General features: G+C 39.1%; 1 protein-coding gene across 3 annotated transcripts; it reads right to left on the reverse strand.

Annotated features, from left to right (window-relative positions):
- Positions 1–131: 131 nt before the first annotated feature.
- LOC109405220 (transmembrane protein 192) lies at positions 132–14,901 on the reverse strand. 3 transcript variants are annotated; one of them, XM_062847467.1, is made up of 6 exons: positions 14,756–14,877; positions 14,439–14,635; positions 14,098–14,216; positions 978–1,110; positions 628–907; positions 132–554 (listed from the first exon to the last, which is right to left on the reverse strand). In XM_062847467.1, the coding sequence occupies exons 2-6, from the start codon at positions 14,472–14,474 to the stop codon at positions 316–318; spliced, it is 807 nt and encodes a 268-aa protein (XP_062703451.1). In that variant the 5' UTR covers positions 14,475–14,635; positions 14,756–14,877; the 3' UTR covers positions 132–315. The 3 variants fall into 3 exon arrangements, with proteins under 3 accessions (XP_062703451.1, XP_019533798.3, XP_029720361.2); XM_019678253.3 differs by lacking the exon at positions 14,439–14,635 and having other exon boundaries at positions 14,756–14,901; XM_029864501.2 differs by lacking the exon at positions 14,756–14,877 and having other exon boundaries at positions 14,098–14,298; positions 14,439–14,730.
- Positions 14,902–21,059: the final 6,158 nt, after the last annotated feature.

Consider the following 21,059-nt stretch of genomic DNA (forward strand, 5'->3'; position numbering starts at 1 on the left):
TTTATTGTTCGAAAACAAAACATTAACTTACTCCTCCTCAATTTTTCTTCTACGGTTCGTAAAATTTAAACCAAGCTCTTCAAAGCAGAAATGACACCATTCACAATGTCACGACTTTGACTCCCAGTTCATCTCATCACAATCATTATCTACTACAACTGGCCTTAACTACAACCTTAACAAAACGATCAGTCCAATTAGTTTTCTGTTTTACCTCCTCTCATTCATCCAGTCCGGAAAAAAAGTTCGTCTCTGCATGGAAAAGCTCAAGAGTAAAATCAATCTTACCTCAATCTGCGCATCCTACTTAGGATCCTAGTTGTTCGCAAACGGCGGGTAGGTAACCGTCTGTACCTGTGCGTTCATTTGCATGATCTTCTGGTTCAACTTAAGGTTGTGATCCTTCAGATAGTTGATAAGATCGGCCTGTTTTTCGAGTAGCTCAGCAGTGCTAAGCCCACGCTGGGTCAGACCGAGCGAGCCGCTGCTGTGACTCTGCGATCCCTGCAGCGCATCCGGCGGGGGTGCCATTCGGTTGAACCGAACCACTTTGGCTGGACATAGGACATGAATCATTTTTTTTTTTAAATATTGCTAGAAGTAATCCAAAGCAATTGTGCGACTTACCAATATACAGTCCATGCACGACTCCAAATACAACCGTTTCGAGCGAGCTGAACAACGTGATATAGACGATCGGTGACAGCAGTCCCACCACGGCACACTTCTCGGCAAAGCTATCTCCGTAGTAATGTTGGATCAACGTTTGGATTGCCAACAAGAACGTATTCCACAGCGATACGATCTGCAGCGGTACCGAGCGATGCTGGGCGGTGGATCGGTGGAAATCGTGATATCCGTCCAGACGGAGCTTCTCGTGGCGATTCCTTACGAAATGGTCGAAAAGCTGGAAATAGATAATATGGACAAAAGTTTCATAGGAAAACACTGGATTCGAAACTTGATCAACATCTTACATAGGTGATCAACCAGAAGGCGGCTCTCAGATACAGCATTATGAAATAAGCTTCGCAGCGACAGCTGTCCTCCCAGGTGGCGGCCAGGATTATTCCGGTCAGCGAGATGCAACTCGAGACCAGCAGATGGAAGCTGAAACGTGTATAATATATACATATGTTATAGTCTGGCGTTGATGTTTAACTGTTTCAGGATTTTAGCAGAGTTCTTATGCATGTCCCAATAGTTTTGTACTATAGGCAGTCAGAATTCGATGTTCGAAAAGTCATCGGGATGTTCTGGTTAAAGTCTACGGTCCATACAAATTTTGAAAATGTGTGGATAAAAGTTTACTTCCCCATACGAGTCAATCCAAAAGGCTAGTCACGATAAATTCCAAGAAAACTTATTCATCATAAGGTCTCAACAAAAGGAATCTCAACGTCTACACCGGTCGAATAACTGCCCTAATAAAAATGTATTATACACTAGCGATTGGGTGAATCATTATATCATTCCGCGTATGATCGAGATGATAGCCCGAAAGGGTTGTTAAGCACGTTGTATCATATTTTTCTATTAGGGTGGACTGCTTCTTTGACGAGAAGAGAGGAACATCAGAAATCAGAACACATGCTCTGTTGTTGCAGTGCACTCATCCATCATAGGTTCAATGTTCTTGACAAGCCCTTCTTTAGGGCCTGTTGCCATATGGATCTTATCCCCCAAGTGTAGAACGAGGTGGACCGCGACGCACTGGTCATGCTGCGGAATCTATACCGCCGACGAAAACAGGGAATCGATCTTCGGGTACTTTCGGTATTCGCGTAATCAGTGGGAAAGAACGACCGTACGATTTAGCGATGTTTATTGCACGGACTCTTACAGCGAACTGTATAATGCATATTGTCAAGTCTCTTACAATGCCGCCCATAGATGGGGAGACAGATGTCGCCCTCCCAACACCAAGGAAGTGGTGAAGCAAGTCCCACCACAATGGGGTAATTGGTCTTGAGTCTTTTGAGTCGATACCAAAGTATCCCAGTGCCAAATATGTTACTGAGATAACTTGCACACTTCACAGAAAAAGGGTATACAGGTATGTTCCTTTTTATCAACACTGTCCGCGATTTTCAGTTGACAAAAACGGAATAGTGATAAAAGCGGAATAATTTTCTTTGACAAAATATTTTGCAACATTTTAATATGAATTGGCCGGGGTTCTGCTAAACCGAACTAAGCGCCAAAAAGATAATTCCAAGATAATGAGGCTTAAAGATCAACCACTCACAAATAAACAACAGCGGAAATTATTTGAAACTTTTCCGCACACATGTAACTTACAAGCCTTCATTAACCCTTCAGCGCACGCGCTGTTGTAAAAAGTACAACACCACCAAAAAACCTCGCTTTTCGTATACAGCGCGAGCGCGGTGCAGTTTCGGTTGCTTGATGGCGCGCGTCCTGGAAGGTTAACCATCAGAAATGAAGAATACATGTAAATTATTTGGAATCATTGATATAATTACATTTTTTTCTTGGTACTTTGCACTCAGTTCACTCTGGCTGATCAAAAACTTTAAAAAATGGTTTATAGTTCAGTTTGGCTGAATGTGTTTTTTTTTTTATTTCAGATAAAACCAGTTGGATAATGAAAAAATCGAGATTTTTCATCGTCTATTAAGGTGAAGATATGACGAAGCCACACCTCGAATTTTCAAGAGCACAAATCTGAAGAACCAAATGAAGGATTGCACTGAAAAGATGATCGATTGGTCACCACCAGCGGCTGATCAATCGATCAACTTTTCATCGCTTTGCGATATTTGGTTTTTCAGATTTGTGCTTATGAAAATTCAAGGTGTGGCTTCGTCATATCTTCACTTTAAGTTGAATTTGATATCACTCACAATCCTTTACATGAATCAAAGAGGACGCGTATAGTATGGTAGCACGAAGGTCTCAAAATAGTTTGAAATATGAACGGCGGAAGCCCTCCCAGCTCAGCCCTTCCCACACATGCTTTTTCTTCATAAGCGGTGCATGTGGAGGCACTGAGCAAGAGTGATTATGGCAAACAATGTCCTTACATGCCCTGACGTCCTGAGATGTGAATGTGGATCAAGTTGTGTACTTCAAATTTATGCTTGTCAAAGAAAACCATGAAAATGTTCTGCCAAAGTGTACTACAAAAAAGTTTTCAAAAATATGAAAGAAATTCGAACTTGGATCATCTGCGTGATAACCAAGCGCGTTACCTCTAGGTCATATTACCTTGCTAAAGGTCAGTCGTTAAGTCTGAATCAAGTTCTAAACATTCTTCTCAAGGACGGTTTTCGTGAAAACGCCATTTTTCGATCAGCCAAAGCGAACCAAGTGTTTGATTTTTTTTCAAGCTTTATTGTTCTAATTAGGCTTGTTGTTCAATGACGGCTCTTGTGTTAAATTACCAGTATGAGGTGTATCGACATAACGATGGTATTTGAAAACCAGTTGATTTTTGTATTGTTGAGAATAAATTGATTCTAAAATACTGTGAACATGGTTTGGTCTGGCTGAATGTGATTTGGAAAAATGGCGATCAGCGCCATCGAAACATAATTGGTTTCTCCAACACCCATATTTCTAATAACGTGTTCATTTCTCTCACAGATTGTTTCTATGAGTCGGTTAGAAGTTAGAAATCTGACGATGATGAAGAGAACTTTGAATGTTCATCACCTGGACCAAAACTAAAATATTTCGCTGATTCTATCGAATGGTTTACAGTTCACTCTGGTTGGATGCAAAATGTTTTGTATGTTCTGCCAAACAGAAATTTTGAATTTACTCCACGACGAGCTGTCAGAATTATTGGATTTTTACATGGAAGGAAGATCATCATTTTCTTCACCCAATGATTAAGAAAACTCAATTTTTAAAAAAATGGTCTTTGGTTCGGTTTAGCAGAACCCCGACCAATTGGAAGTTTTACTGTAGAACATATTCCAAAAGTAAAAATATACAGTTTACTATGAAATTTAATTGTTTTTGGGGTCTTTTAGCACATCTTGGTTGCACAGTTCAAATTACAGTTTTATGACTGTGGCGCCGACAAGAGGTTTTCATCACATTTGTGACCACATTTTTGGAAATTTAACAAAAAAAAATCAAACAAGGGTATCCCAGTGGAAATTATTTCCTTTTAAGGGATCCCGGAGATATAACTAATATACTAAATTTATTGAATTATAGAGTGTATTTTTAAATAATAACTGGCAGTTGATACGATTTTATACTAAGAATGAATTAATTTTGGATCGGTAAAACTGTTTTAAACTAGTTTTGAAAAGTATTCTATTACAGTTGACTCTCTACATCTCGATATTGAAGGGATCATCGAGATAGGGAGAGATCGAACTCAAGAACCAATTTGTAATGCACACTAGATTGAAAAATCATCCGTAACTAGGAAAAACCGCCAACAAACAGATGTCACTTCACCTTCCCAGAATGTTTTGCACCTAAAAAACGAGATCTAGCAACCTGTAAAAACGGGCATATCGACATATGGAGAGAAAATCTCGAACAAAAACGAACGAGATCGCATCGAGATAAAGAAATATCGAGATAAGGAGATATCGACATGTAGAAAGGTAAGGGGCCGTCCATATACCACGTGGACAGCTTGGAGGGGGGAGGGGGTTAGCGAAAAGTCCACGCTTGTCCACGGAGAGGGGGGTGAGGGTTCGCCAAATGTCCACGTGGACAACATTGACATCAAAATTAGGAAACAAGAATCTACAAACGAAACAAATTATGTCGCATTATTGATGAGATTCTCTTCAACAGTTCTTTCATTCATTTTATTTTATTATACAATGTCTTTGAGTTGTATTTAAGCTACTTCAAGGAAAAAAATCATAGTATTGATTCACAGACTAATTTGTTTGAAATTATCAGAATTTCTAATTACTTAGTTTTCTTCATCGAGGAATATTATGGAGACTTAAAATGGAGTGAAGACCATGCAAATGTTGGTGTTTCAGTCAGAAAATTTTCATTAAAGTTCTGTATGGATTTTTCGAAGTTTGATGTCAAATTTTTAAACTACTTCAACGTTTCGAAATACATGTAGGGAATTGCAGGCTTATCTAAAAAACTTTTTTTGTAGGTTCCTTTGAAATTGAAGATGTTTCTAATGGATATTAAAATCTAAACCTCAGCAATACAATTTAGTTGCTGTAAATCTTGTTTTTTGTAAGAGTCCAAGAAATATAATTTTATTTCAACAAAAATCTAGGATTTAAAATTACCTCATCTCAACAAAACAATCAGACAATCATAGATTGAACAACATTCTTAAAAACACTGTCTTCAACCAGAGGCTGTATAGACTGAACATTAAACAATCACTAACATTAGGCGATGGACATCACACGAAACACACCCAGTGAAGAATTTTCAGTTTGACGAAAAATTTTCACCAACTGGAGCGGGAATCGAACCCACACTCTCACAAACATTAGGGTGAATATAAAACGAAGCCACACCTTGAATTTTCAAAAGCACAAATCTGAAGAACCGAATGTCAGTTTGCGCTGAAAAGTTGATCGATTTGGTTAACCGCTGGTGGTGACCAAACGATCAACTTTTCAGCAAAAACAAACATTCGGTTCTTCAAATTTGTGCTACTGAAAATTCGAGGTGTGGCTTCCTCATATCTTCGCTGAATTAAAAACAATGTTGACAACTTGTAGGTTTCTATTTTGTGCTACTTGTTTGTATTCTAGGGTATCTGTGCAATCAGTATTCTCACGTGTATTCATCCTATTCAAAAACAAGCGATTACGGCATCGATTGATTCCGTTCTTTATGTTTTCATGAGTGCTGTCTTCTAACAAAAAATAGAAAAATAAGAAAGAAAACAAAATGCGCTACAATCATTTGTTTTTCCTAGGATGAAAATGGGAGCCACATGCTTAACCCTCTAATACCCAATCCCGCCTTTAGACGGGGTATAGTTTGAGCATTTTTGTAATTTTTGTTTCGTGGAAAATATTTTTTTCTATATTTTTGGCTGATATTTAGGACTGTTCTGTATATCTCAAAATAATTTTTGGTGTATTTTGAAGCGTATTTACATTTTTTTTTAAATCATTGAAAAATTGATGTTTTAGTCACCTTTTAGAAGTCATTGTTTATTTTGTATTGAATCGCTACAATTAACATATTTTAAATTTTTCCCAAATCATTCTATCCTTGTTTAATAGTTTAAGGGAATCGAATACACTCTAAATTTTTTTTCCTTAAAATTACATGGAAAATAAAATTTTCTGTGATAAAAATTTGAAATAATAATATTTCAACAATAATCATAAAATCTCAAAATGTTTTCATCTAAAAAAATCCGTTCCCCAAATTGGCTTCCATGAAAAATATAAAAGTGTGGGGATGTTCAAAAATAAAAATTAGAAAAATGATATTTAGATCAAAATCAAAAATTTGGGTATTAGAGGGTTAATAAGGGAACCAATACTCTATGAAAAGCTATAGAATATTCTTGTTTTATAAAGTTTTCAATTATATTTAAGACATTGTTCACGAAGAAAAAAAAACAATATTAAAAAATAAACTTTTCAAAATCACTTTACCATTTATTTTAGAAATATGAAAAAAAAAAACCTTTTTTGGTATGTCCACGTGGACATTGGGGGAGGGGGGTAGGGGTCAATGAAAAGTCCACGCTTGTCCATGGGGAGGGGGGAGGGGGTCAAAAACCGTGCATTTTCTGTCCACGTGGTATATGGACGGCCCCTAAAATGTATGCAGATTGAAGGGACCGACCAAACCACCGTGATAGGGAGAGATATCGAGATGTAGAACATCGACATGTGGAGAGTCGACTGTATTTATCAGTTTCAAACGCTCAAGAAGTACGTCGTATGTCGAAGGACCATAGAAGGATATTCGCATTTGACCGAGATTGCTGAAAGTTATTGGCATGTCTTGGGTAGTGACCATGAATTCTCGTACGTAGATTTAAGTCGTGGTGCATATTGGGGTTTCTAATCACGTCGTATATTAATAAACAAGACTGAAGTTCACACAATCCTCGTACAGACAGTACTCTATGCGTTAATGTGCTATAAAGATCGAATGTTGAATATAACAGAGGCAATGAATAAATTATTTTGAGACACCTATACGCAAAACTTGAAGTTTTTTAAGCTTGGATTTGCTGGCATGGCCCCAGACGATCACAAGGTATTGTAGATGGGAATGAATGCAACCAAAATAAAACTTATGAAGTGCATTGCGAGGGACAAAGGGTCGAACACGGTACAACAAACCACAAAGGGATGAGATTTTTCTTTCAATATGTTCTAAATGGCTACCCCAAGAAAGATTATCATCTAACACTAAGCCAAGATATTTAAAAGTAAGTACTTTTTCAATAGTTGTCTGTCCAATATACGGATTTGAATGTGAGGGAACTTTTTTGTGTGGGGAGTGAAAAATTATGTATTTTGTTTTCGATAAATTCAAAGACAACAGGTTGGAATCAAAATACCTCTTTAGAATGTGTAAATCATTTTTCATGCTCATAATAATCGAAGAGATATTATTATTGGGTATGCTTTCAAGTTGTAAATCTCCTAGTTCATTTATGGAAATAAGAAATAGTAGAGGTCCTATATTACTTCCCTGGGGAACTCCGACATTCAATGGCTTTAGCAAGCTTCGAGACCCTTCAATAGCTCAAATAACTTCTAATTACGTTATTAGCCACGCCCCGAATCCCATAATATTCCAACTTTTGGAGCAAAATATTATGATTCAGCGTGTCAAATGCGTTTTTCAAGTCAATAAAGAGCCTAAAGAGCCCTTCAACTAAACATTTAATCTCTATTTTGTCAAGCAAAAACTCAACAAGTTCAACTGTCGCTGTTGTAGTACTGCTCCCTTTCCTAAACCCGTATTGATACTTATACAAAATATTGTTTAGAATTATAAAATTTACCAATCTGTTCACCAATAATTTTTCAAAAACTTTACTGAAAACAGAGAGAATAGAAATAGGCCTAAAGTTACTTGGATCTGACGAAATTCCTGACTTGAAAACAGGTGTCACTTTTGCTATTTTGAGACAATCGGGATATTCACCTTGCACTAAAATTTTATCAAAAAGATCAACAAAAACATTTGAAAATACTTATGCACTGTTTTTAATTACAGTAGCAGGGAAATTATCTGGACCACAACTTTTATTAACATTGAGATCCTTAATTATTTCAGTTACTTCATTTACATTCACAGGTCTTAAAAATATTGACGGGTTTATTCTCAAAGGATTTACATTAGATTTTGGTATTTTTGCGGCAAGGTTAGAGCAAATTTCGTTTATTTCAGTTTTTACCCTTCTTACACCCATAAGAAGGGTATAAATACCGCTCGAAAAACCGACTTTCGATCCGAGGCCCGCAGGGCCGAGTCTCATATACCGATCAACTCAGCTCGACCAACTGAGCAAATGTCTGTGAGTGTGTGTATGTGTGTGCGTATGTTACAAAAAAAGTCACGCACGTTTCTCAGCCGTCTGATATCCGATTTGGATTCTCTTAGTTGCAAATGAAAGCTATAACATCCTTATAGAACCCTATTGAATTTTATTACGATCGGACATTTGGTTACCGAGATATCTTTTGAAGAGTACTTTGAAATCATATAGGTTAGCTTTTTGAGAGATTTTTGACATTTAGCATATTGACGAATATCTCAGCCGTCTGTCAACCGATTTAAGTTCTCTTGGCAGCAAATGAAAGCTACAGCACCCTAGTAGAACGCTCTGAAATTTTATTTCGATTGGACATTTGGTTACTGAGATATCTTTCGAAGAGTACTTAGGAGTTATACAACTAAACTTTTTGAGATTTTTAACAAAGTGTATCAAACTAAATATCTCAGCCGTGTGTCAATCGATTTGGGTTCTCTTGGCACCAAATGAAAGCTACAACATCCTAGTAGATTGCTCAGAAATTTTCTTAGGATTGGACATTTGGTTACAGAGATATCTTTCGAAGAGTACTTAGGATTTATACAACTAAACTTTTTGAGATTTTTGACCAAGTGTATCATAATAAATATCAACCGTCTGTCAACCGATTTCGGTTCTCTAAGCACCAAATAAAAGCTATAACATCCTAGTAGAACCCTATACAATTTTATTAGGATTGGACATTTGGTTATCGAGTTATCTTTCAAAGAGTACTTGGGAGTAATACAGGTTAAACTTTTGAGAGATTTTTGACCAACTGTATCATAATAAATATCTCAGTCGTCTGTCAACCGATTTGGGTTCTCTTAGCACCAAACGAAAGCTACAGTATCCTTGTAGAAGGCCCTGAAATTTTATTTCGATTGGACATTAAATGTCCAATAACCAAATTTTGGTTACTGAGAAATCTTTCGAGGAGTATTTCAATAAATTCCTTATTACCCTTCTTACACCAATAAGAAGGGTATAAATACCGCTCGAAAAACCGACTTTCGATCCGAGGCCCGCAGGGCCAAGTCTCATATACCAATCAACTCAGCTCGACCAACTGAGCAAATGTCTGTGCGTGTGTAGAACCCTATTGAATTTTATTACGATCAGACATTTGGTTACCGAGATATCTTTCGAAGAGTACTTGGGAGTAATACATGTTAACTTTTTGAGAGATTTTTGAACAAGGGTACCATAATAAATATCTCAGCCGTCTATCAACCGATTTGGGTTCTCTTAGCACCAAATGAAAGCTGCAATATCCTTGTAAAAGTCCCTGAAATTTTATTTCGATTCAACATTTGATTACTGAGATATCTTACGAAGAGTATTTCAATAAATTCCTTTTTTTATTATTATATTCACTTGTTATCTGGCATGAGTTTTTGACCAGTCTATGGGAAATTATTTTTCAATAAATAATGCTGACCTCATACAAAGTGTATACTAGCAGGATATTGTTTTCAACAAATTTATAAATAACAAATTATAAATACACAGGAATTCTATGAAAACTAGCAATATGTTAATTGGAAGCTTTGAATTTATATATTGTGGGAAAAATGCAAGATATGGACAGCGAAAATAACAAGCTAATGCCAAAACTGATTAACTTAGTAGATATATCATTTTTGTCCTTTCTACACCATAACCATGAATACCAAGTACTTCGGAGCTAATTTAATCAACTGATTAAGAGATATTAGACAAAGTGTATCTCGTTGATTTTCTTATCCATTTATTAATCGATTCAAGATCTTTTGGCAGTTAACAAAAGATACAATATTCCAGAATATGTAAGCTATTTTTTAAACATTCCATACAAGTTTCTAGGAGGTTCTGGTAGTTTAGTCCATGGTCCATGATGCTATTGTGGAACCATTACACTAGATGCCAATCCACAATATTTTCTAGAACTTTTGGTCAATTACACAAAATAAATATGTTAAATACAAATAATACAACAATAATTTTAATAAGTGTAAGAAGGGTTCTGTTCACCATAGGTGGATTAAATCGGGTTTTTAAGCATGAAGCGGCATAATTTAGAGCAGATTTTTAGAGGCCGAAGTCTAGTGTTCTAACCCTATCCAAGTAGATATGTATATTAGAGTGGGTCATCGTTTATATGGAAAATAGAAAAAATCAATGGCATCCCATCAGATCAAAGCTTTTTTGATCCCATTTCAGGACCCAAATAAGTGTGCAAAATTTGGGCACGATCGGTTATGTCTACGTTTTGCGCATCGTGTTTGAAGTTTGTATCAAGGTTTGTATGGGGTTTTACATGGGAAAACACACTTTTTTGCATTTCTCTCATAACAAGCTCGATTTTTTCTAAAACCGTGTAACCGATAAAGTGAAAGCATAGCCTAGGCCCTAGGGTGTCCTGAAAAACTTTGTCGAAGACCGCGAAGTGATCTGATGCTTATGAAAAAAGTTATAGCGTTGGCATTGCTTGGCGAAACAGCATGATTTTGTTGTTATTGTTATTCCTTTACTGCCGTTCTAAGCATATCTGTCCCATGTTGATTTTCAGCATTTTTCACTTTTTTCCTCCTATCAGCAAAATTGTATGTGTATTTTTATGTAAACTTGTAAAAGTCCTTAGTTTGTTCTTAAATTTCGAAAATAAATACCAAGTCATATTGTCCCATTGTTGCATTTCCAAGCATATCTGTCCCACTAAAAGAAATACAGTCAAAAACTGCGAAAAGTATGCGTGGAAATTTCGAATTTGCGTTGTGTTTCACAGCATAACTGTCCCGCTGGGAACTATTTATTCAAAAATGAAATGTTTTTTCACGTTAAAAAAGGCAACTTCTGAAATGGAATCATTCAGATATAATCCATTTTAATAGAAATACGGCTGCGTGTACCGTTCGGGTACTGTATTTGTTGATCAATTATAAAAATACGTTATCAACTTTAATCGCAGTTTTCTCAGTTGCACATTTTTGAACATGGTACAGATATGCTTATAACGGCAGTTTACATGTTAAAACATTAACACATGCATGCGGTTCGTTGGTTATAACTATTTTCACAAGCATCGGATCGCATTGCGGTCTTCAACAAAGCTTTTCAGGACATCCTAGGCCAACATTCTATCGTATCGGTTAAAAAGTTTCAGACAAACTTTGTCAACTTATGGCTAAAATGCAAAAAAGTATGTTTTCCCATACAAAATCCCATACAAATTTCAATTGCAATGCGCAAAATGTAGACGCAACCGATCGTGCTCAAATTTCGCACAGATACTCAGGACCCGAAACGGAACCCAACAAGCTTTGATCTGAGAAAACGGTTCCGATGACCCACACTAATGTATATCCGCTCTCAAATGGTTACTGGACAAAATTGAACGAGCGTGCATCATTTGCCGCCTTACGAAGGCGATTCCGAGACCACCAATCATACCTCCGCTTTCCAAGACTCGTCTAACGGCATTTACCTACTCTGGCAATTTGAAGCGCTGGGAGGCGCTCTTCACCTGCCTTACCCTGAAGTCATTGCACATAGAGGTAGTGCACTCACTAAGCACCGAATTGTGCATCATGGCAGTCCAACGATTCGTAGCACGCAGAGGTCACTCAAGAGAGTTCAGGTCGGATAACGCTATCTGCTTCTAAGGAACAAGCAACAAATTAGAAGGACACAAAAAATCTAAGGCCAAAACATGCCGCTAAACGGAGTTGGTGATAGTAGCACTCATTGTGATACTTATCGTCGACTCTGTTCACGGCCTGGGGATGATCAAACTGGCCAAAAACTTTCAATCATCAACTTTGTATGAGCTAGAGCTACTGACAGTTGGTAATGCTGCAGCATGGAATCCGACAGAACGATACAAATAGAAAGTGAAACAGGAGACTTGCCTCTTTCTGGAGAAAAACGCAACTCAGGAGAAACAGAATGCGAGGAATGGAACTGCTGTACAATACGTTAAAAAACCTCGCCTTTTCAGGTTGTTTACTCCTAAGACAAAATAAAATTCCATGAGTTTTTCAGGTTTTTCCAGGCGGCCATTTTTCCATGTTTATATCTGGCTTCAAACATAAGGAAAAATGCGCAAGATTTATTATATAAGAAATTCCGCCAAATCGCTGACTTCCTTCAAGAACATTTTAATGTAACTCTTTCGAATATAATACAATAATCGGTTGAGAAATAATTCTAAATTTTTCTCAGAGTTCTTTTGGGTTAATTTCAAGATGTTACTTTGATATTTCCACCTACATCTGAATACTCTAAAAAACTATATGATCGTTATTTCATACACAGGTTTTAATATGATCTTGGATGTTTGATATTCTGTGTTGGTGGTGTAGTTATGTTGACATTTCGAAATTCATGATTCTAAGAATCCTGCTCTTCCTTCAAATCTTTCCGGAATTCCTCTTTTGAATTCATTTCCAGTTTCTCGCAGAGTTTTTCCATGAAATTATAAAAGGTTTTTCTTTTCTGTCTTTCCAAAATTTTTACAAAATTCTTCCAGGAATTTCTCTTAGTGGTTTCGAGATGATTTTCCAACAGTTTCTCTCGGGATTTTTGCAGAAGTTATTCAAAGGAACTTTTCCATAGTTTTCAAATATTTCTAGTGGATTACCTAGCGGGACTTCACACGTACTTTTTCCCGGGATTTCTTTTAGAGGGTTTCTGAGTTCCTACTTAAATTTCCTTAATATTTCATCCTGGGATTAGTCCAGGAAGTTTTTTTCCGACATGTCCCAGTTTCTCTCAGGATTTCTTTCGGAGTTCCTCTGAGATTTGTCCAATAAGTCTTTGTAGAGTTTTTCGCATAATCAAACCGGGATTTATTCAAGTATTTCTCCGGGAATTTCTTACTAGAAATCTATCCTATCTAGTTATTCAAAGAGGTTCTGGATTTTTTTTTAAATAAATCTTGCAGGAACTCCAGGAGCAATTATGAAAGAAATCCCAAAAAGGAGCATCCAGAATCTCGGAATAATTCCTGGTGGTGAAAAACAATAACCTCAGGATGCAAGAAATTAGACAATCATCTACAAGGAATTGCCTTGAACAATATCCGAAAAATCACGAAACGAACTCCATGAGATTTTTTTACACTAGCTTCTGCAGAAAAGACTCTCAAAAAATCTTAAGAGAAAGTCCAGGATAAATTCTGAAAAACTCTGAGAGACATCCCAGGATCAACACCGGAAGGAATGTTCTGAGAGAAATCCCAAGAGAAATCTCAGTTGAAATTTCAAAAGAAATCCCTCAAGAATCTTTGGGAAATACATTAGTGACCCGATTTTGTCAGCCCCATTTCAGAACACATCTTTTGCTCTCCACAAAAATCTCAGTATTTTTTAACTAGTTTGTAACTTTAGGCCATGCCAAAGTTCAACGAATAAAAGATAAAAGAAGAGTGAAAAACGAGTAAGATGGACTTATTTTTGAATTCATTCGTATCAGATATAAGCCGCCGGTAGATCAAAGCCATGACTTATGTTTACATTCAAAACCGTGCCAAAAGATAAGGCCCATCCCATGGGAAGCCCCATGAAATGGCGATTCGATGATCTAACATATCCGCCAATAAACACCGGTAACATTCGTAATACATACGCTAAAATGCGACTTACCTGAAAGCCGGCACGGTTCGCAGTGGCCGGAAACCGTCATTGTCCTCGGTGGACAAAATCGGATCCAACATCGTGTTGCTATCGTCCATCCTGGTGGAATCTTCGAAGAAACGACCTCCCTGCAAGCACAGACGCGAGCGATACGCAAAAAGAAAAACAACACGAAATGAACTAAAGAAAAACAACCCGACGGGAGGAAAACTGAAATGGAAGAATCAAGAGAATTTCGAAATGACTCATATCAATGCACGGTGGTGGCAGGGTGGTAGGGGATCGCGGATCATAGAACTTCATCGGCGATCGCTTCGATAGGAAAGAAGAATTAAGGAATAGAATCTTACCGTGTTTGAGCCGAAGTTTCTGATCAGACTGACCATAATCTGCGCTAGCACTAGTAATCAAGCGAAGGCGGACTCCGCTCCCTTCCGCCACTTTCGCACTTCTCACCCAGAAAGTTGAAGTCTAAAAACAAAACACGGCTCTGCCGCTGTCCCTTCTGTACCACCCTTGGTTGGCTGAGGCGGACGATGACTAAACGCTACGGTTGTGTTAGTGCGTATATTATTTTCAGCTGCGAAGAGAGGAACGGCCTTTTGCCAAGCAGTTCCACGAGCGGGGGCTGGAGATATTCTATCAAAAGCTCTATACGAACACTTACTTCGATCTTTGCGGGAACTGATAGTTGATTGAACCGCGAATAATCGCGAGCAAAACGCTGATAAACTTGGCACAAAACAATCCACTATTTTTTTTCCCGACGATGACTTTTGCGGAGACGTCACTGGATGCGATGCAAATGTGACTGCTGCAGCTGCAGCAAGCGATGACAAACAGCTGAGGAAATCGCGCGCTTGTTTGTCGCATCGCATTCGCCTTGACGGAGGCTCTCTGAGAGAATTGCGTTTGCGTGAAAACAATTTTTTTTAACATGGGAAAGGATAGGAGCTGCATTTTCAAATGCTTATAATTCTTTATAGAAATTTTTCCAAGCAAAACGTTCTTAATGTTATCGAAAGAGATTTTGATACGCTATATTATAGACATAACATTGAGATTTAAAAACTTTTGTCTAAAACCTGTTATAATGTAGCTAATTGAAAGTATATTGCAAAACATTAATACTTTTTTCAATCTGAAGTCCCTAAAATATTTTAGAAGCATTTGAAAATGCAGCTCCTATCCTTCCCCATGTTAAAAAAAATGATTTCACGCACAGCGCAATTCTCTCAGAGAGCCTCCGTCAAGGCGAATTGCCGTGCGTAAATGTAAGGGGAGATTCATAAATTACATAATCTTTACGATTGCAGCCAAATTTATTGGATTTAGTATAAAATACTGAGCAGCACGAGCTCCATTTATTTTTTAAACAAAATGAATACCTAAATTGTCACAATGGTCACAACTGCAGAATTCGACGCACTTCATTCGTTCAAATCGTGAACGATTTAATTAGTTTTCAAATACAGTGAGGACAGCCCTGTTGTTGCACGGCACCAGATGGCAGGATACATAAATTTTCAAAGACGCTTCCTGAGAAAAAGCAACATACAAAGATGTTGCATCGATTTCCTAGGAGAGTTGCATGCATTGTTACGGAGTCCTGGACCCGTAATAGTACAACATACCCATTATAGACCACGCAATGTTACTTCCGCCAGAAGTGCGTCTAGAAATCCTGCGGGAGTACATCGTCAATTCCTTCACAAGTTTCTCGGCAATCCGTCCAGGAGTTCCTCGAGAATTCCTTCAGAACTATCACGGGAATCACTCTAGCAGTTTCTCGTGAATTACTTCAGGAGTTCATCGGGAATTCGACTAGGAGTTCCCCAGAAATACCCACAGGTTCTCTCTCCTCTTCTTGGCGTAACGTCCTCACTGGGACAAAGCCTGCTTCTCAGCTTAGTGTTCTATGAGCACTTCCACAGTTATTAACTGAGAGCTTCCTCTGCCAATGACCATTTTGCATGTGTATATCGTGTGGCAGGCACGAAGATACTCTATGCCCAAGGAAGTCAAGGAAATTTCCTTTACGAAAAGATCCTGGACCGACCGGGAATCGAACCCGTCACCCTCAGCATGGTCATGCTGAATACCCGTGCGTTTACCGCCTCGGCTATATGGGCCCACAGGTGTTTCTCGGGAATTCCTCCAAGAGTTCCAAAGGAATTTATCCATACGTTTACCGTATGGAATATCTCCAGGAGTTCCTCGGAAATTATTCTATGAGTTTCTTGGAAATCCCTCCAGGAGATCCTCAGGAATTCCTCCAGGAGAAGCTCCATAGGAATTGCTCAAAAAATCCTTGGAAATTCTGCGGTAATTTCTACAGGAGTTCCTCAGCATTTCTTCAGGGCTTTCTCGGGCCCTTCTCCAGGAGTTCCTTGGCATTTTTTACCAAGAGTTCCCTGTGAATTCATCCATGAGTTCCCTGGGAATTCATCCAGGAGTTTCCAGGACATTTCTCCACGAGTTTCCCGGCAATTTCTTCAGAAGTTATTCGAGAGTTCCTCCAGGAGTTGCTTAAGAATTCAGCCAGGAGTTTCTTGGGCATTCTTTCAGGAGTTCCTAGGAACTTCCTCCAGAGGTTCCACGGAAATTCCTCTATAGGAGTTGCTGAGATTCCTCTAGGAGTTGCTGAGATATTCAACCGGGATTTCGTAGGGAATTCGTTCATGCGCTCCCCGCAAATATCTCCAGGAGTTTCTCGGAAATTCCTCCTGGAGTTCTTTGGCTACTCCTGAAGGTGTTCCTCGGAAATTTCCCCAGGAGTTCCTCGCAAATACTTACAGAAATTGCACGGGAATTCCTTCGTAAGCTCTTTCACAATTCCTTGGGAATTGGAGTACATAGCTCAAAATTTCTAGAGCACCGTTTTTTAGAATCGTTGAACGGATTTGAATGAAAATGCATCACGCTAATTGTTCAGTGGTTGTCAACAGCGTGATGCATTTTAATCCAAATCCGTTCAACGGTTCTAAAAAATGGTGCTCTAGAAATTTTGAGCAATGTAGTCCAAATACCTTGTCCTTAATGAGACTTCCTCCAGAATTTCAAAAAGGATTCGTCCTGGAGTTCCATCCAATTCTTCAAGGAGTTCCTCGGAAATTTCTTCAAGAGTTTCCCAGGAGATCCCCGAGTTCCTCAGAAATTCCACTAGGGGTTTCTAAAGAATGCATCCATACATTCCAAGGGGATACTTTCAGGAGTTCTTCGGATTTTTTTTTCCAGGAGTTCCCTGAGAATTTATTCATCAGACCCAGGAAATTCCTCCCCAGAAATGCTTCAGGGGAATTCCTTCAGAGGTTTCTTAACCCTCCTAGGATGTTAAGATTTTTGAACCACGATGGCAATGCGCTTTGAGCGTGCCTATCTGGGTCATATTAACCCCAACATCTTACTAGGGTTAAGGAGGTCCACGGAAATTCTTCCGAGAGTTGTACGGGAACTTCTACAGAAATTCTTCGGATTTTTTTCCAGGAGTTCCTTGGAAATTATTTCAGCAGACCCATCGAATTCCTCCCTAGAAGTTCCTCAGCAATTCTTTAAGAAGTTACTCGGGAATTCCATCAGGAGTTCCACGAAAAGTACTCTAAAAGTAGCTGGGAAATTCAGTTAGGAGTTCTTACGGAATTCGTTCATACGTTCTCACGAAGTTCCTCGGAAATTTCTCCAGGAGTTCCTCGAAAATACCCGCAGAAATTGCACGGGTACTCCTTCAGAAGTTCTTTTCCAGTTCCTTGGGAATTCCTCTTCAAGTTCCATGGGACTTCCTCCAGGAGTTAGTAGGAAATTTCATCAGGGATTTCTTGGGAATTTCACCAAGGAGTTCCCCGGAACTTTCTTTCGCAGAGAAACAGACATAACACTTAGAACAAATTTCATTGAAAAGCGAAAACGTAATCGCCCAATGCTATACGTACTGTGTTTGGCCGGGTTGCCACTAGATGGCTATAGTGAGCAAACCTCAAACAGGAGCAAAAACGATACCAGCTCCGCGAGTGGTCAACTGACCAGCTACCGAATATTCGAATCAGCCGTTAAAAAGGTGATCGATGGGAAGCAATGAGGCTGTGACATCTGTTTCTCTGTGTTTCTTTAGTTGTTTCTCGGGAAATCCTCCAGGAGTTTAACGGGAATTCTTCTAAACGTTGCTCGTCAGTTTTCCCAGGAGATCCCCGGCAATTTTTGAGTTCCTCGGAAATTCTATTAGAAGTTTCTAAGAAATTTATTCATACGTTCTGAGGTTCTTCGGGATATTTTCCAGAAGTTCCTCGGGAACCCCTACAGAAGTTTCTCGGGAAATTCTTAAGGAGGTTCTCGGATATTCTTCCAAGAAGTTTTTCGGGAATTTATCCAGAAATTTTCGGGTTTTCTTTTCCAGAAGTTCTGTGGTAATTAATACAGGAGACCCTGGGAGTTCCTCCAGAAGCTTCTCGGAAATTCTATTAGAAGCTTCTAAGGAATTTATTCATACGTTCCGAGGGAATACCTTCAGGAGTTCCTCGGAATTTGCTTCAGCAGTTCTTCCGGAAATTCTCCAGAAGTTCTTCGGGAATAACTTCAGAAGTTCCTCGGAAATTCCTCAGGAAAACTCACTGGAGTTCCTCGGGAATTTCTCCAGGAGTTCCATGGAAATTCCCTAGGAATTTCTCCAGGTGTTCCTCGGAAATTTTACCAGGAGTTCGCCATGAATGACTGCGGGAGTTTCACTTGAATTCCTCCTGGAGTTTATCGGGAATCCCTTCAGGAGTTTTTCGATTCCTCCAAGACTATCTCGGGAATTCCTTCAGGAGTTTCCTATGAATACATCGAAATGTTCCCCAGATTCACAAGAGTTCCTCGGAAACTCCCCCAGGATTTCTTAAGGAATTCATGCGTACGGTTCCCGCAAATATTTCCAGAAGTTCCTCAGATATTTCTTTAGGAGCTTCTCAGGAATACCTCCACAAATTGCACAGGAATACCTTCGAAGTTTCTCGGCAATTTTTTCAGGAGTTCCGCGGCAATTCCTTCAGGGATTCCTCGGCAATTTCTTAAGGAGATCCTCGGAGATTCTCCCAAGAGTTTTTCGAGAATTTCTCAGAAGTTCTACGGAAAGTTTTTCCAGGAGTTCCCTGGACATTGATTCAGGAGATCCAGGGAATTACTCCCCAGAAGTTTCTCGGGTTTTTTTTTAAGTTTTTCAAGAGTTCCTCCAGGAGTTATTCCAGAAGTTCTTACAGGAGTTCCTCGGGAATTCCTTCAGCAGTTCAACGGAAATTTCTCTAGAAGTTGCTAGGAAATTAAACTAATAGTTCCTAAGGAGTTCGCCCATACGTTTCCCGCATACATTTGCAGGAGTTCCTCGGAAATTCTTCCAGGTAATTCTCGGGAATTTCCCTAAATCTTCCTCGGCAAGTTTCTTAGAAGATCCCCTGCAATTTTTCAAGGAGTTCCCTGGAAATTCCTCTAGGAGTTCCACGGAAATTCCATTAGGAGTTTCTAAAGAGTTCATCCATACGTACCGAAGGAATACCTTCAGGAGTTCCTTAGAAATTCCTTCAGGAATTCTTCTGGAAATTCTCCAGAAGTTCCTCGGGAATTCCTTCAGGGGTTCCTCGGCAATTTCTTAAGGAGGTCCTCGAAGATTCTCTCAAGAATTCTTCGAGAATTTCTCCAGAAGTTCTACGGAATGTTTTTCCAGGAGTTTCCTGGGCATTGATTCAGGATTCCCAGAGAATTACTCCCCTGAAGTTCCTCGGGAATTTTCCAAAAGTTTTTCTAGAGTTCCTCCAGAAATTCCTCAGGAATTTTTACAGGACTAACTCCTGGTGTAGAATTTCAGGAGTTCCTCAAAAATAACTCTGGAAATTGCACGGGAATTCTTTCAATTCCTTGGGAATTCCTCCTCAAGCTCCATGGGACTTCCTCCCGGAGTTCCTGGGAAAGTTATCAAGGGATTCCTCGGGAATTCTTCAGGGAGTTCCTCAGACATTTCTCCACGAGTTTCTCGGGAATTATTCCAGGTAATTCTCGGGAATTCCCCTAAATGTTTCTAGGCAAGTTGCCTAGAAGATCCCCAGCAATTTTTTAAAGAGTTCCCAGGAAATTCCTACAGGAGTTCATCGGAAATTCCATTAAAAATTTCATAGGAATTCATCCATATGTTACGAGAGAATACCTCGAAAAATCCTTCAGGAATTCTTCGGAAATTCTCCAGAAGTTTATCGGGAATTCCTTCAGGGGTTTCTCGGCAATGTCTTGAGGATGTCCTCGGAAATTCTTCCAAGAGTTCTTCGGAAATCTCTCCGAAAGATTTCCGAAATTTTCTAGGAGTCCCCTGGGATTTAATCCAGGAGACCCAAGGAATTCCTTCAGGAGCTCTCCGGAAATATCTGCAGAAGTTTCTTGGAAATTTCTCAAGAAGTTCTTCGGGTGATCCTCTAGGAATTCTTCCAGAAATTCCTCTGGAATTCCTCAAGGAATTCATCGGGAAATCCTGCTGGGGTTCTCCAGGAGTTCATTGGGAATTCCTCCAAAAGTTCTTCTGGCATACCTTCCGGAGTTCCTCTGGAATTCATACAGGAAAACAAACTGAAGTTTCTAGGGAATTTCTCCAGGAGTGCCTAGGGAATTCTTCCAGAAGTTCCATGGAAATTTTTTAAGGGATTCCTCGGAAATTCCTCAGGAATTTCTGCAGTGCTCCTCGGGAATTTTGCTATTAGTTCTTTGGGAATTCTTCGTGAATGCGTCCAGGAGTTTCTCGGGAATCCCTTCAAGAGTTCCTCGGGAATTCCTCCGGGATTTTCTCGGGAATTCTTCCAGGAGTTTCACAGGAATTCGTCCAGGATATCCCCAGAAATGCCCACAGGATTTCTTAGCAAACTCCTCCAAGAGTTCCTACGGAATTCTTCCATACGTTTTCCGCGAATATATCCAGGAGTACCCCAGGATGATCCTCGGAAATTTCTCCAGGAGTTCTT

The sequence above is a fragment of the Aedes albopictus genome, chromosome 1 (assembly GCF_035046485.1).
Source record: "Aedes albopictus strain Foshan chromosome 1, AalbF5, whole genome shotgun sequence".
Classification (NCBI taxonomy): domain Eukaryota; kingdom Metazoa; phylum Arthropoda; class Insecta; order Diptera; family Culicidae; genus Aedes; species Aedes albopictus.

Coding starts and splice junctions, on each gene's coding strand:
- LOC109405220 (XM_062847467.1), bottom strand. CDS start 14,474: ATGGTCAGTCTGATCAGAAACTTCGGCTCAAACACG. Junction 14,217..14,438: donor GAAACTTCGGCTCAAACACG/GTAAGATTCTAT, acceptor CTGTGCTTGCAG/GGAGGTCGTTTCTTCGAAGA. Junction 1,111..14,097: donor CGAACCGTGCCGGCTTTCAG/GTAAGTCGCATT, acceptor TACACGTTTCAG/CTTCCATCTGCTGGTCTCGA.